General features: G+C 42.0%; 1 protein-coding gene across 8 annotated transcripts in view; it reads right to left on the reverse strand.

Moving 5' to 3' along the window:
* The window catches only part of adgrb1a (adhesion G protein-coupled receptor B1a), a 549,195-nt gene that overhangs the window by 7,162 nt on the left and 527,806 nt on the right, over nucleotides 1-14,227 (reverse strand). For all 8 annotated transcript variants that reach the window (XM_055633873.1, XM_055633875.1, XM_055633876.1 and 5 more), the window contains 2 exons: nucleotides 11,714-11,749; nucleotides 8,613-8,717 (listed from right to left, as the gene is read on the reverse strand). In XM_055633873.1, coding sequence (XP_055489848.1) covers nucleotides 8,613-8,717; nucleotides 11,714-11,749 — 141 coding nt within the window. The remainder of the gene's footprint in view (nucleotides 1-8,612; nucleotides 8,718-11,713; nucleotides 11,750-14,227) is intronic.

Raw genomic sequence — 14,227 nt, forward strand, 5'->3', positions numbered from 1 at the left:
TCAATTCCTTACAATGCTATGTATGACAGTGATCGCAACTTTTACTTAAGTGTGGATGGCCCTTGGCTCACTAGAAGGTTATCCGCCCTTTGACAGGTCTTGTTTTTGGTCCTGCTGGGGGTCCACAGCCCCCTCCTCACCTGGCAAACCAGGTGGGGGAGATAGTTTAGTCGCTGACTATCCGACCATGGAGAAGATAGCACGGGGTTACATGGTACCCGTGGTGGGGGGGAACTCCCCCCGACCTGAACTGATTCCGATAATAAATAGGCCCAACCTGATATTATTGTTAATCCCAGATCAGGAGCAGTTTCCAAAGCCCGTACAAACATGCAGAAATGTTGATATGCTGAAGACAAAACACAGAAATGGGACATTACATTTGTAATCTAGCCTGTAAACCTGAGGCAATTTGACAAATTCAATCATATCCCTTGACTGCTTGTCGAAACACGACAGATTCGGGTTGGGAGGATATAAACAAAGATCTGAGTACAATGTGTATTTCTGCTCATTACACTGATGGGAAGGATATGATTACACAGAAGAAACTGCAGAGGATATTCACCAGGAGCGCTTCAGTTTGTTTTTAAAGTAGGCTGAGGGGAGAAGTAGCAATGTTACAAAATTTTGAGATTTAAAAAATCAAGTCTGCAATTTATCCCATCAGATAAAGCATAAAAATAAGTTTATCTCATTTCAAATCTCAAGTATTTAAAAAGTTATGGCCATTTTCATACTCGGAAATAAGCATCTTGTTCCCTATTGATTTTCTATGGACATAACAAAAAAGCTGTGAACGTGTGCAGTCAAAAGCCCATAACCTTCTTAAAAATTAAGAGACCTGAATGAAAATTTCAGTTATCGTAGATTGAACCATTCTGAAACAAATATAAAATAATCTTACTTGGATGACCTGAAATTAAAGCATATAATTAGTTAGTTACCCAAGTGTAGCTAATTTCAAACTTCAATTACTAGATCTAAACATCTATCCATTTCTTAATAAATGATTAACATTTTTAAATAGCCTGTGTCCAAATAATATTCATAAATAATTCACAATAAAACATGATTTTTAAATCTCATTTACATTAATTTATAGACGAAATGGAAGGAATTTAGTGTTCAATTGCTGTAAATTAAAGTCCATTTTAAATCAGCTTTCTAGTGGGATCCTGTGAACGCGCTGGTTTAGAACGTTCACATTGTGGTAGATTTGTGCCCCCAAATGCCCAGAAAAATACTGCGGGATATAATGGGCCCAAAATGAGCTACTCGCAATATTAAACTTTGTATAAAGGGATCTTAAGAAGCCCTTTTTAATGTAAAAATAAACAGCCTACCTTCTGTTGTCTGCTCTATGCGACCCTGACGGCTGCCGGTGGTCGCGGGTTTAGAGATTGATTTTTAAACTACTATAACTATTATACAAGGCCTTTAAAACTAATAATAGCTTTTGCGACGGGGTCTTCCAGCGATTTTTCATTAATAATTAACTAGGCTGAACATCTTCGATTGGAACAGCCTAGAGAAAATCGCGTTTTAAACCCGCCCCCCTCTAAACGGCGCCAAAATCGCGCACACGGGCTGGGACAGATTTTCAGCGACGCTTCAGGTAGGCTTTGCAAGGAGAAGGACATACCTAGGAGAAGGACATAGATGGGGTAGATATAGAGAACCCTTTCCCACAGTAAAGAGGTCAAATATTAGAGGCTACATGTTTAAGGTGAGGGGGTGGTGTGGTTTAGAGAGGATCCGAGGAAGAGTGTTTTTAACCAAAGGGATAATTGGAATATGGAATGCAATGCTTGAAAGGATGGTAGAGGCAGAGACACTCGCAACATTTAAGAAGTATCTCGATGAGCACTTGAATTACCAAGGTTTCTAAGGTTGTAGCATGTCTAGGTAAATAGGATTAGTATAGTTGTATACTTAATGGTTAGCATGGACATTGTGGGCTGATGGCCCTCTTTTAGTGCTGACTGGCAAAGAAGTTCTTTGATAGGGTGGTTATGGCACATATCAACTCCGACCTGAGCAAGAACATGGACCCACAATAATTTGCCTTCGGCCACAATAGATTTACAGGGGATAAGATCTTGCTGGCATTCCGCTCTGTTATGGACCATGTGCACAAAAGCATACATCAGATGTTGTTCGTTGACTACAGCTCACCATTCATCATCCATTCCTTCCAAAGTAATTATCAAGCTTAGGGAACTGGGTTTCTGTGCATCCCAATGCAACTGGATCCATGACTTCCTTAACAAACCACAATCAATACGAATTGGCAACAACACTTCCTCCTCATTAGCTCAAGGCTCTGTGTTAAGCCATTTGCTCTACTCACTCCACACCCACGACTGTGTAGCCAGTCACAGTTCACTTTAAATTTGCCGACAACACCGATGTTGGATGAATTATTGGTGCTGACGCGTCAGAGTATAGGAGGGAGATCAATCGTCTGAACATAAAACCATACACTCAATGTCAGCAAGACCAAGGAGCTGGTTGATGACATTAGAAGAGGGAGGTTGAAGATCCACAAACCTGCGTTCATCGAAGGAGTGGTGGTGGAACGAGTCAACAATTTCAAAATCCTAGGCATGCATATCTCTGAAGATCTGGCCCTAGCTCAACAATGCAATTATAAGGAAAGCAAATTAATGCCTTTACATCTTTAGAAGGTTGAGGAGATTCAGTATATTGACACACACCCTCTTAAACCTCTACAGGTCTTGGAACGAGTCAACAATTTCAAAATCCTAGGCATGCATATCTCTGAAGATCTGGCCCTAGCTCAACAATGCAATTATAAGGAAAGCAAATTAATGCCTTTACATCTTTAGAAGGTTGAGGAGATTCAGTATATTGACACACACTCTCTTAAACCTCTACAGGTCTACGGCAGACAGCGTATTGACTGGTTACATCACAGCCTGGCTCGGCAACTAGATCACACAAAAATGAAGGAGATTACAAAAAGTGTTGAACACTATCTGTTCCATCACAGGTATTGACCTTCTCACTATTAAAAGGATCTCTAGGAGGTGCTGCCTCAAAAAAGCAGCCAGCATCATCAATGACCCGTACCACCATGGCCACGCTCCCATTTCATTGATGCCTTCGGGGAGGTGTTATCAGACTCTGAAAACGATGACCTCCTGGTTCAAGAACAGCTTCTTCCTCACAGCCAATAGGCTCATGAATACTACAAATACTAATTAACTTGTATCACTCTATCTCCTCTCAGATTTTACCTGCTTGCAATTCCATGAATGCATTGCTCAATTTTATGCTGTTAAGTAAGTATCACTCGTCTCAAGTCAGCAACTTATGAGTTAATTTCCTACTCTTGGCCTCAGTCTAATTCATTCTGCATTATTGAGTGCTGTGCTAATAGGAGGAGTTGACTTTCAGATTAAATATTAAATGGAAGTCATGTAATTAATCCTAGGACTTGATAAGTAATCTAGGGAGATTTCCTCCTGTTCATCCCAATCTTTATCCTTCAGCCAATGGATCAAAATTATTAACATCATCTAATTTATTGTCCATAAGATAGTGCCTGTTCCAAACTGTTTGTAGGACCATCAATTGTCGCACTTCAAAAGTAATTAGTGACTAAAAGGTTGTTTGGGACATGTTATATGAATGCAAGTGATTTTTAAATTATTATCTATCATCGCTAAAACTGAGTTCAGGTGCATGTGTGGAATTTAGTGTTATTTTTTGAATTCTTTTTTTGTATCATGAAATTATTTTTGTATCATGAAATTTGGAGATGGCCTATGGATGAAAACTGCTTTTTGACGAATAAATGCCCAATTGAGACAATGGGAGGTCAAAGTCGGTCAAGAATCCTAAATTGGATAGGCTGGATTGTCCTTTGTCTCCCTACATTCGTTATAAACAAAGAGGTAAAAATTCCCCCCCAGTTAAAAGTCACATTTTTACACATATCTGAGATAGCAGACAGATTAATACATCACCAGAGCACTCCCCCAGCACAAGGCTGAAATGTAAATTTAGGTTATGTATGGAAGTCTCCGCAGTGAGCCTTAAACACATGACCTTTTAATTCAGAAGTGTGCATGCTGCTGTGACGTCAAGGCTGCCATCTCGAATTTCACACTCAGAAAATCCTCAGCAGGCAATTAATTAGTTGCTGTCAACATGACCGTATTATATTAAACATATTCTGATGGAAATGCACCACTAACAAGTGCATTAATTAAGTATACAGAAGACAACAGTGTTGGCAAGTTTGACTTCTCCCTTGGCTAAAGGGAGCTGACAATTTCCACAGTTACTCTTTTTCACAAGCAATCCATTTAACACCATCTCTGTGAGGCTGCTTCCACCCATAAAAATTTATGATTTGGAGGAGGGGACCGGATATAGTGTTTCTAAATTTGCTGATGGCACAAAACTGGGTGGGATTGTGAATTGTGAGGAGGATGAAAAGTGGTTCAAATCAATTTGGACAAGTTGACTGAATGGTCATAGAAATGTCTACAATAGCCATTGTATTTGACCATTGAATGGGGTTGTAATGGACATGTATTAGATACACATATGTCCAATGTAGCCAATATATTGGGTATACCTCTCTGGCGTACTGCTATATGAACACATAGAAACATAGAAATTAGGTGCAGGAGTAAGCCATTCGGCCCATCGAGCCTGCACCGCCATTCAATATGATCATGGCTGATCATCCAACTCATTATCCTGTACCTGCCTTCTCTCCATACCCCCTGATCCCTTTAGCCACAGGGGCCACATCTAACTCCCTCTTAAATATAGCCAATGGACTGGCCTCAACTACCTCTGTGGCAGACAATTTCAGAGATTCACCACTCTCTGTGTGAAAAATGTTTTTCTCATCTCGGTCCTAAAAGATTTCCCCCTTATCCTTAAATTGTGACCCCTTGTTCTGGACTTCCCCAACGTCGGGAACAATCTTCCTGCATCTAACCTGTCCAATCTCTTAAGAATTATGTAAGTTTCTATAAGATTCCCCCTCAATCTTCTAAATTCTAGCGAGTACAAGCCGAGACTATCCAGTCTTTCTTCATATGAAAGTCCTGACATCCCAGGAGTCAGTCTGGTGAACCTTCTCTGTACTCCCTCTATGGCAAGAATGTCTTTCCTCAGATTAGAAGACCAAAACTGTACGCAATACTCCAGGTGTGGTCTCACCAAGACCCTGTACAACTGCAGTAGAACCTCCCTGCTCCTATACTCAAATCCTTTTGCTATGAATGCCAACATACCATTCGCTTTCTGCACTGCCTGCTGCAACTGCATGCCTACTTACAATGACTAGTGTACCATGACACCCGGGTCTCGTTGCATCTCCCCTTTTTCTAATCGGCCACCTTTCAGATTAAAGTCTACTTTCCTGTTATTGCCACCAAAGTGGATAACCTCCATTTATCCACATTATACTGCATCTGCCATGCATTTACCCACTCACCCAGCCTATCCAAGTCACCTTGCAGCCTCCTAGCATCCTCCTCACAGCTAACACTGCCCCTCAGCTTTGTGTCATCCGCAAACTTGGAGATGTTGCATTCAATTCCCTCGGCCAAATCATTAATATATATTGTAAATAGCTGCGGTCCCAGCACTGAGCCTTGCGGTACCCCACTAGTCACTGCCTGCCATTCTGAAAAGGAACCGTTTACTCCTACTCTTTGCTTCCTGTCTGCCAGCCAGTTCTCTATCCACATCAATACTGAACCCCCAATACCGTGTGCCTTAAGTTTGTATACTAATCTCTTATTTGGGACCTTGTCGAAAGCCTTCTGAAAGTCCAGATACAACACATCCACTGGTTCTCCCTTATGTAGTCTACTAGTTACATCCTCGAAAAATTCTAAAGATTCGTCAGACATGATTTACCTTTCATAAATCCATGCTGACTTTGTCTAATGATTTCACCACTTTCCAAATGTGCTGCTATCCCATCTTTAATAACCTACTCTAGCAGTTTCCCCACTACTGATGTTAGACTAACAGGTCTGTAATTCCCCATTTTCTCTCTCCCTCCCTTTTTAAAAAGTGGGGTTACATTAGCTGCCCTCCAATCCTCAGGAACTACTCCAGAATCTAAAGAGTTTTGAAAAATTATCACTAATGCATCCGCTATTTCTGCGGCTACTTCCTTAAGCACTCTGGGATGCAGCCTATCTGGCCCTGAGGATTTATCGGTCTTTAATCCATTCAATTTACCTAACACCACTTCCCAGCTAACCTGGATTTCTCCATGCCTAACATTTATCCATGCATCGCATGGGAAACCTTTATCTAGTTCATAAGGAAAAAAACAGAAAGGCAGAATGTTATTTAAATACAAGAGATTGGGAAACCTGGATGTTCAAAGAAATCTGGGTGTTCTTGTACACCAGTCACTAAAAACAAACCTGCTGTTAAAGAATGCAAATGGTATATTGGCCCATTAAGCAAGAGGTTAGAGGCAGCAGCAGAATGTCTTGCCAGAATTGCACAGGTTCTTGAGCACACATCAGAAGAATTAAATACAGTTTTGAACTCCTTTCCCCAAGAAAGGATGTACCTGCTGGAGGTGAAGTTCAGTGCAGACTCACCAGATCAATTGTGCAAGGAGAGATTGGAATGAATTTGCCTATATAACCATATAACAATTACAGCACGGAAACAGGCCATCGTGGCCCTACAAGTCCATGCCAAACACTTATTTTCCCCTAGTCCCATCTACCTGCACTCAGACCATAACCCTCCATTCCTTCCCCATCCATATACCTATCCAATTTATTTTTAAATGATAAAATCGAACCTGCCTCCACCACTTCCACTGGAAGCTCATTCCACACAGCTACCACTCTCGGAGTAAAGAAGTTCCCCCTCATGTTACCCCTAAATTTCTGTCCCTTCATTCTGAAGTCATGTCCTCTTGTTTGAATCTTCCCTACTCTCAATGGGAAAAGCTTATCCACGTCAACTCTGTCTATCTCTCTCATCATTTAAATACCTCTATCAAGTCCCCCCTTAACCTTCTGCGCTCAAAAGAATAAAGACCTAACTTATTCAACCTTTCTCTGTAACTTAGTAGCTGAAACCCAGGCAACATTCTAATAAATCTCCTCTGTACTCTCTCTATTTTTTTGACATCCTTCCTATAATTGGGCGACCAAAATTGTACACCATACTCCAGAATTGGTCTCACCAATGCCTTGTACAATTTTAACATTACATATGATAAAAATCAGATGAGATTTCATTAAAATTAACAAGATTTTGATAGGGTTTGAAAGGCAGGATGTAGGAAATATGTTTTCCCTATTTTGTGGTCTAAAATCATGACAGTATGGTCCAAGGATAAAGCATGTGACGTTTGAACAGAGATGAGAAGAAATTTGGAAACATAAGAAACTGCAGATACTGGAATCTTGAACAAAATGAATTGCTGAAATAACTCAGTGGGTCACACAACATCCCTCCACAAATCTGAAGAAGGGTTTTGGCTCGAAACGTCGCCTATTTTCTTCGCTCCATAGATGCTGCTGCACCCGCTGAGTTTCTCCAGCTATTTTATGTACCTTCATCCCTCCACAAATGCTGCCTGACCCGTTAAGTTAATGCAGCACTTGGAGTGAAAACGCCTTCAGTCAAACATTGATGAACCAATGGAATTTTCTACCACATATGATGGTGGTGGCTTGGTAGCTGAATATGATAAATAAGTTAATGTGACAGACAAGATGTGAAGGGGTGTGAGAAGATGGGGTTCAGATAAAGGATCGGACACAATCATATTAAATAGTAGAACAGTCTCAAAGGGCCAAATGGGGCAAAAGGCCTATTTCTACTTTCGAGTTGTATCACTGGGGAATGAGACTGTGATCCTCAATCCATCCCTTGTTATTCAACATCATAAATCATCATTATGACTATTGCGTGCAGTTTGATTTGGATTTTAATGTTCAGTCTTGGTCACCCTGCTATACAGTAGGAAGGATGTTGTTAAGCTGGAAAGAGTGCAGAGAAGAATGATGATTCCAGGACTCAAGGGTCTGAGCTACAGGGAGAGGTTAGGATAAGGGGGAAATCCTTTAAAACCGAGATGAGAAGAACTTTTTTTCACACAGAGAGTGGTGAATCTCTGGAACTCTCTGCCACAGAGGGTAGTTGAGGCCAGTTCATTGGCTATATTTAAGAGGGAGTTAGATGTGGCCCTTGTGGCTAAGGGGATCAGGGGGTATGGAGAGAAGGCAGGTACGGGATACTGAGTTGGATGATCAGCCATGATCATATTGAATGGCGGTGATGGCTCGAAGGGCCGAATGGCCTACTCCTGCACCTAATTTCTATGTTTCTATGTTTCTAAGCTAGGACTTTATTAGGCACTAGCACATGTGGGGCATCTTGGTCGAGATGGGCAAGCTGGACCAAATGGCCTGTTTCCGTGCTAACTGAAAGCATGTCATTGGCTTGGAGGAAGCTGCAACAAAAAGGTAAGTCTATTGAACTACACCAATACGGTAGAAAGGGTTTTCGATTTATTTCATTTCGGCCATATTCTACATGACTGAGCCCTCTTGGATCCAAATACTTTTTCTTACTTTATTGTCTATGGTGGGAGATTCTCTGTCTTTCTCCGCATGTTGAAGTTTCCTGTTTAGATCCTGAAACATGTCTTGATGTCGTTTTCTTGTGTGCATTATTTTCTAGAGATAGACAGCAAAACATTTGTGTTAACGTAGCTGAGGGCATCTGGTACAGAAACAGAAACATAGAAATTAGGTGCAGGAGTAAGCCATTCGGCCCTTCGAGCCTGCACTGCCATTCAATATGATCATGGCTGATCATCCAACTCAGTATCCCGTACCTGCCTTCTCTCCATACCCTCTGATCCCCTTAGCCATAAGGGCCACATCTAACTCCCTCTTAAATATAGCCAATGAACTGGCCTCAACTACCCTCTGTGGCAGAGAGTTCCAGAGATTCACCACTCTCTGTGTGAAAAAAGTTCTTCTCGTCTCGGTTTTAAAGGATTTCCCCCTTATCCTTAAGCTGTGACCCCTTGTCCTGGACTTCCCCAACATCGGGAACAATCTTCCTGCATCTAGCCTGTCCAACCCCTCAAGAATTGTGTAAGTTTCTATAAGATCCCCTCTCAATCTCCTAAATTCTAGAGAGTATAAACCAAGTCTATCCAGTCTTTCTTCATAAGACAGTCCTGACATCCCAGGAATCAGTCTGGTGAACCTTCTCTGCACTCCCACTATGGCAATAATGTCCTTCCTCAGATTTGGAGACCCAAACTGTACGCAATACTCCAGGTGTGGTCTCACCAAGTCCCTGTACAACTGCAGTAGAACCTCCCTGCTCCTATACTCAAATCCTTTTGCTATGAAATCTAACATACCATTCGCTTTCTTCACTGTCTGCTGCACCTGCATGCCTACTTTCAATGACTGGTGTACCATGACACCCAGGTCTCGCTGCATCTCCCCTTTTCCTACTCGGCCACCATTGAGATAATAGTCTGCTTTCCTGTTTTTGCCACAAAAATGGATAACCTCACATTTATCCACATTATACTGCATCTGCCAAACATTTGCCCACTCACCCAGCCTATCCAAGTCACCTTGCAGTCTCCTAGCATCCTCCTCACAGCTAACACTGCCCCCCCAGCTTAGTGTCATCCACAAACTTGGAGATATTGCCTTCAATTCCCTCATCCAAATCATTAATATATATTGTAAATAGCTGGGGTCCCAGTACTGAGCCTTGCGGTACCCCACTAGTCACTGCCTGCCATTGTGAAAAGGACCCGTTTACTCCTACTCTTTGCTTCCTGTTTGCCAGCCAGTTTTCTATCCACATCAATACTGAACCCCCCAATGCCGTGTGCTTTAAGTTTGTATACTAATCTCTTGTGTGGGACCTTGTTGAAAGCCTTCTGGAAGTCCAGATACACCACATCCACTGGTTCTCCCCTATCCAGGCTACTAGTTACATCCTCGAAAAATTCTATAAGATTCGTCAGACATGATTTACCTTTCGTAAATCCATGCTGACTTTGTCCAATGATTTCACCACTTTCCAAATGTGCTGCTATCCCATCTTTAATAACTGACTCTAGCAGTTTCCCCACTACCGATGTTAGACTAACTGGTCTGTAATTCCCCGTTTTCTCTCTCCCTCCCTTCTTAAAAAGTGGGTTTACGTTTGCTTCGCGGCCAATCCTCAGGAACCACTCCAGAATCTAAAGAGTTTTGAAAGATTATTACTAATGCATCCACTATTTCTGGATCTACTTCCTTAAGTACTCTGGGATGCAGCCTATCTGGCCCTGGGGATTTATCGGCCTTTAATCCATTCAATTTACCCAACACCACTTCCCGGCTAACCTGGATTTCACTCAATTCCTCCAACTCCTTTGACCCCGCGATCCCCTTGTCTTTCCGGCAGATTAGTTATGTGAAGACGGAACCAAAGTAGTTATTCAATTGGTCCGCCATATCCTTGTTCCCCATGATCAACTCACCTGTTTCTGACTGCAAGGGGCCTACATTTGTTTTAACTAATCTCTTTCTTTTCACATATCTATAAATACTTTTGCAGTCAGTTTTTATGTTCCCTGCCAGTTTTCTTTCATAATCTATTTTTCCTTTCCTAATTAAGCCCTTTGTCCTCCTCTGCTGGTCTCTGAATTTCTCCCAGTCCTCCGGTATGCTGCTTTTTCTGGCTAATTTGTACGCTTCATCCTTCGCTTTGATACTATCCCTGATTTCCCTTGTTATCCACGGATGTACTACCTTCCCTGATTTATTCTTTTGCCAAACTGGGATGAACAATTTTTGTAGTTCATCCATGCAGTCTTTAAATGTCTTCCATTGCATATCCACCGTCAACCCTTTTAGAATTAATTGCCAGTCAATCTTGGCCAATTCACGTCTCATACCCTCAAACGTTACCTTTCTTTAAGTTCAGAACCATTGTTTCTGAATTAACAATGTCACTCTCCATCCTAATGAAGAACTCCACCATATTATGGTCACTCTTGCCCAAGGGGGCACGTACAACAAGACTGCTAACTAACCCTTCCTCATTACTCAATACCCAGTCTAAAATAGCCTGCTCTCTCTTTGGTTCCTCTACATGTTGATTTAGATAACTATCCCGCATACATTCCAAGAAATCCTCTTCCTCAGCACCCCTGCCAATTTGATTCACCCAATCTATATGTAGATTGAAGTCACCCATTATAACTGTTTTGCCTTTGTCGCACGCATTTCTAATTTCCTGTTTGATACCATCTCCAACTTCACTACTACTGTTAGGTGGCCTGTACACAACACCCACCAGCGTTTTTTGCCCCTTAGTGTTTCGCAGCTCTACCCATACCGATTCCACATCCTCCAAACTAATGTCCTTCCTTTCCATTGTGTTAATCTCCTCTCTAATCAGCAACGCTACCCCACCTCCTTTTCCTTTCTCTCTATCCCTCCTGAATATTGAATATCCCTGGATGTTCAGCTCCCAGCCTCGGTCACCCTGGAGCCATGTCTCCGTGATCCCAACTATTTCATAGTCATTAATAGCTATCTGCACATTCAACTCATCCACCTTATTACGAATGCTCCTTGCATTGAGACACAAAGCCTTCAGATGTTAATACACACTTAAACCCATGAATCCGTCAGAGAGGTCTCACCTCAAAGTCTAATTCGGCATATCTAGATTTTCTTCTCTGGAAAACAAATTAAACAATTAGTAGCGTCCATCCAGATAAAAGTACCGAATTATGACTGGATGGGGCAGCTAATATTTCACTCAATTAAATTATAGCAAACAAAACTTTACTTAATTGTTTACAATTTTATGTTTTTGAGTCTTCATCATTGGGTTTTACCATGTTGTGATGATCCAGGGAAGTTCTGGACTAAGTCATGGGAAAGATAATATTTTCTAAACCTGCAATCCCAAAAACATCTAGGCTGATTGATAAAAAAAAGACTTTTCAACTGGCTAATTGGTATGGCACTATGCTAAATCACTTTAGACAGTCTTAACTCAATTCCCTGAGTTGATGTGCGCAACAGTGCACACTAATTTGGCAGTCACTTTTAGACCTGCCACAGGAAAGGCGATGTGGGAAATTAAATAATATTACACTGCTGCAGTATGAGACGTTCTTATGAGGTTAAGCAGAGATGTTCTGTGGATAGAGAACTTCACTTTGCATCTAATGGCGTTATACCAGTCATGAGAATGCTTCCTGCTGACACTTTGAAATAGAAGGCACTGAATTTACTTTTTTGATAAACACAGCAAAAGAAAAACACGGATATGTTTTTTGAAGAAGCTTTTCTTAAAATGAGAAAACATACATTTCATTTGTTCAGTCACATGACACAAAGACATAAATCATTCTGAAATGCTGGTCGCATCAATTGAAGCAGATGTCACTTTCACTATAATCGGTACTCCATACGAAAAAAAATTATCAAGCACTTATTCAGGGAGATGGTAATTTGCAGTCATTTTAGGTCAAAGCACAATGATAGATGTGACGGGATTATATTATATAGAGCAGATCAGGGTTTGGATGGGGACGAATGAGCACTGTAAAGTAGCAGCTTCAAAATGATATTGAGATTGATGTATTGGAAGCCTCCATCGCTGCTCATTTCTACTTTACTGTGCATGAAATGACAAGTATATTTAACAATGTCTACAATTGTACAATGTTTCTTACTGGACAATAGACAATAGGTGCAGGAGTAGGCCATTTGGCCCTTCGAGCCAGCACCACCATTCAATGTGATCACGGCTGATCATTCCCAATCAGTACCCCGTTCCTGCTTTCTCCCCATATTCCCTGACTCCGCAATCTTTAAGAGCCTATCAAGCTCTCTCTTGAAAGTATCCAGAGAACCGGCCTCTGAGGCAGAGAATTCCAGACTCACAACTCTCAGTGAGAAAAAGTGTTTCCTCGTCTCCGTTCTAAATGGCTTACCCCTTATTCTTAAACTGTGGCCCCTGATTCTGGACACCCCCAACTGTTTCCTGCCTTGAGCGTGTCCAAACCCTTAACAATCTTATATGTTTCAATAAGATTCCCTCTCATCCTTCTAAACTCCAGAGTGTACAAGCTCAGCCGCTCCCTTCCCTCAGCATATGACAGTCCCGCCATCCCGGGAATTAACCTTGTAAACCTACGCTGCACTCCCTCAATAGCAAGAATATCCTTCCTCAAATTAGGGGACCAAAACTGCACACAATACTCCAGGTGTGGTCTCACTAGGGCTCTGTACAACTGCAGAAGGACCTCTTTGCTCCTATACTCAACTCCTCGTGTTATAAAGGCCAACATGCCATTCGCTTTCTTCACTGCCTGCTGTACCTGCATGCTTACTTTCATAGACAGATGAACAAGACCCCCATGATTGTATTTTCCCTTTTCCCAACTTTTTTAGAGGCCTTCCTGTTTTTTGATACCATGTGGATAGCCTATCCCTTCATATGCGCAAAAGTCCACCCTGATGCAACAAACTGCCACCAAATTTTGTGTCTTTGCGGAATGTTATTTTTTCATCCAAATTTCCCCAGGTAGGTCTGCATTCAACTTAAGGAAGTGAGTTGCATTGGAAATCCAATCTATAGACTCAGGATCAGTTCGGATTGGAGAGTAGCTAATGTTATCCCACTTTTAAGAAAGGCAGATTTTGACCATAAACATCGGTGGTGGGGAAGATCACAAACTAACAAAAAAACATTAACCACCCCCCTTGAAATATCAATTATTGCTGCTTTTATATCCCCGAGTATCCAAAGTGCCACCTCACAGATGGGGGCAATCACCATGGGACAGGGGAGGGAGATCTCGCCCCCTCCCTTTCACAATGCATTTTGCACCTGGCCCAACTGGCCCCGCCTGGCCCTGCCCCCCCCCCCCCCCCCCCCCAAGAGAAGGGCATGAGGGGGCAGCCGCCTGGGGAGTGTTGGTTCCCCCTCCTCGGCCCAGTCAGGGCCCGAGGAGTGACATTCGCAGCGTGAGCAAGAACACAGCGGGGTTTTTTAACGTCTGCGCTGGTCCAACGTGACTGGCCAGCTTGAACACCCCCCATCCCCCCCCAGCGGTTTTCAATTTCTGCCATTTTGTAGATTCCATTTTGGACTTTTCATTGAATTGTTTTTCGGAGCATTGATTATGCATGCACACACT

Source organism: Leucoraja erinacea, chromosome 4 (assembly GCF_028641065.1).
Source record: "Leucoraja erinacea ecotype New England chromosome 4, Leri_hhj_1, whole genome shotgun sequence".
Lineage (NCBI taxonomy): Eukaryota > Metazoa > Chordata > Chondrichthyes > Rajiformes > Rajidae > Leucoraja > Leucoraja erinaceus.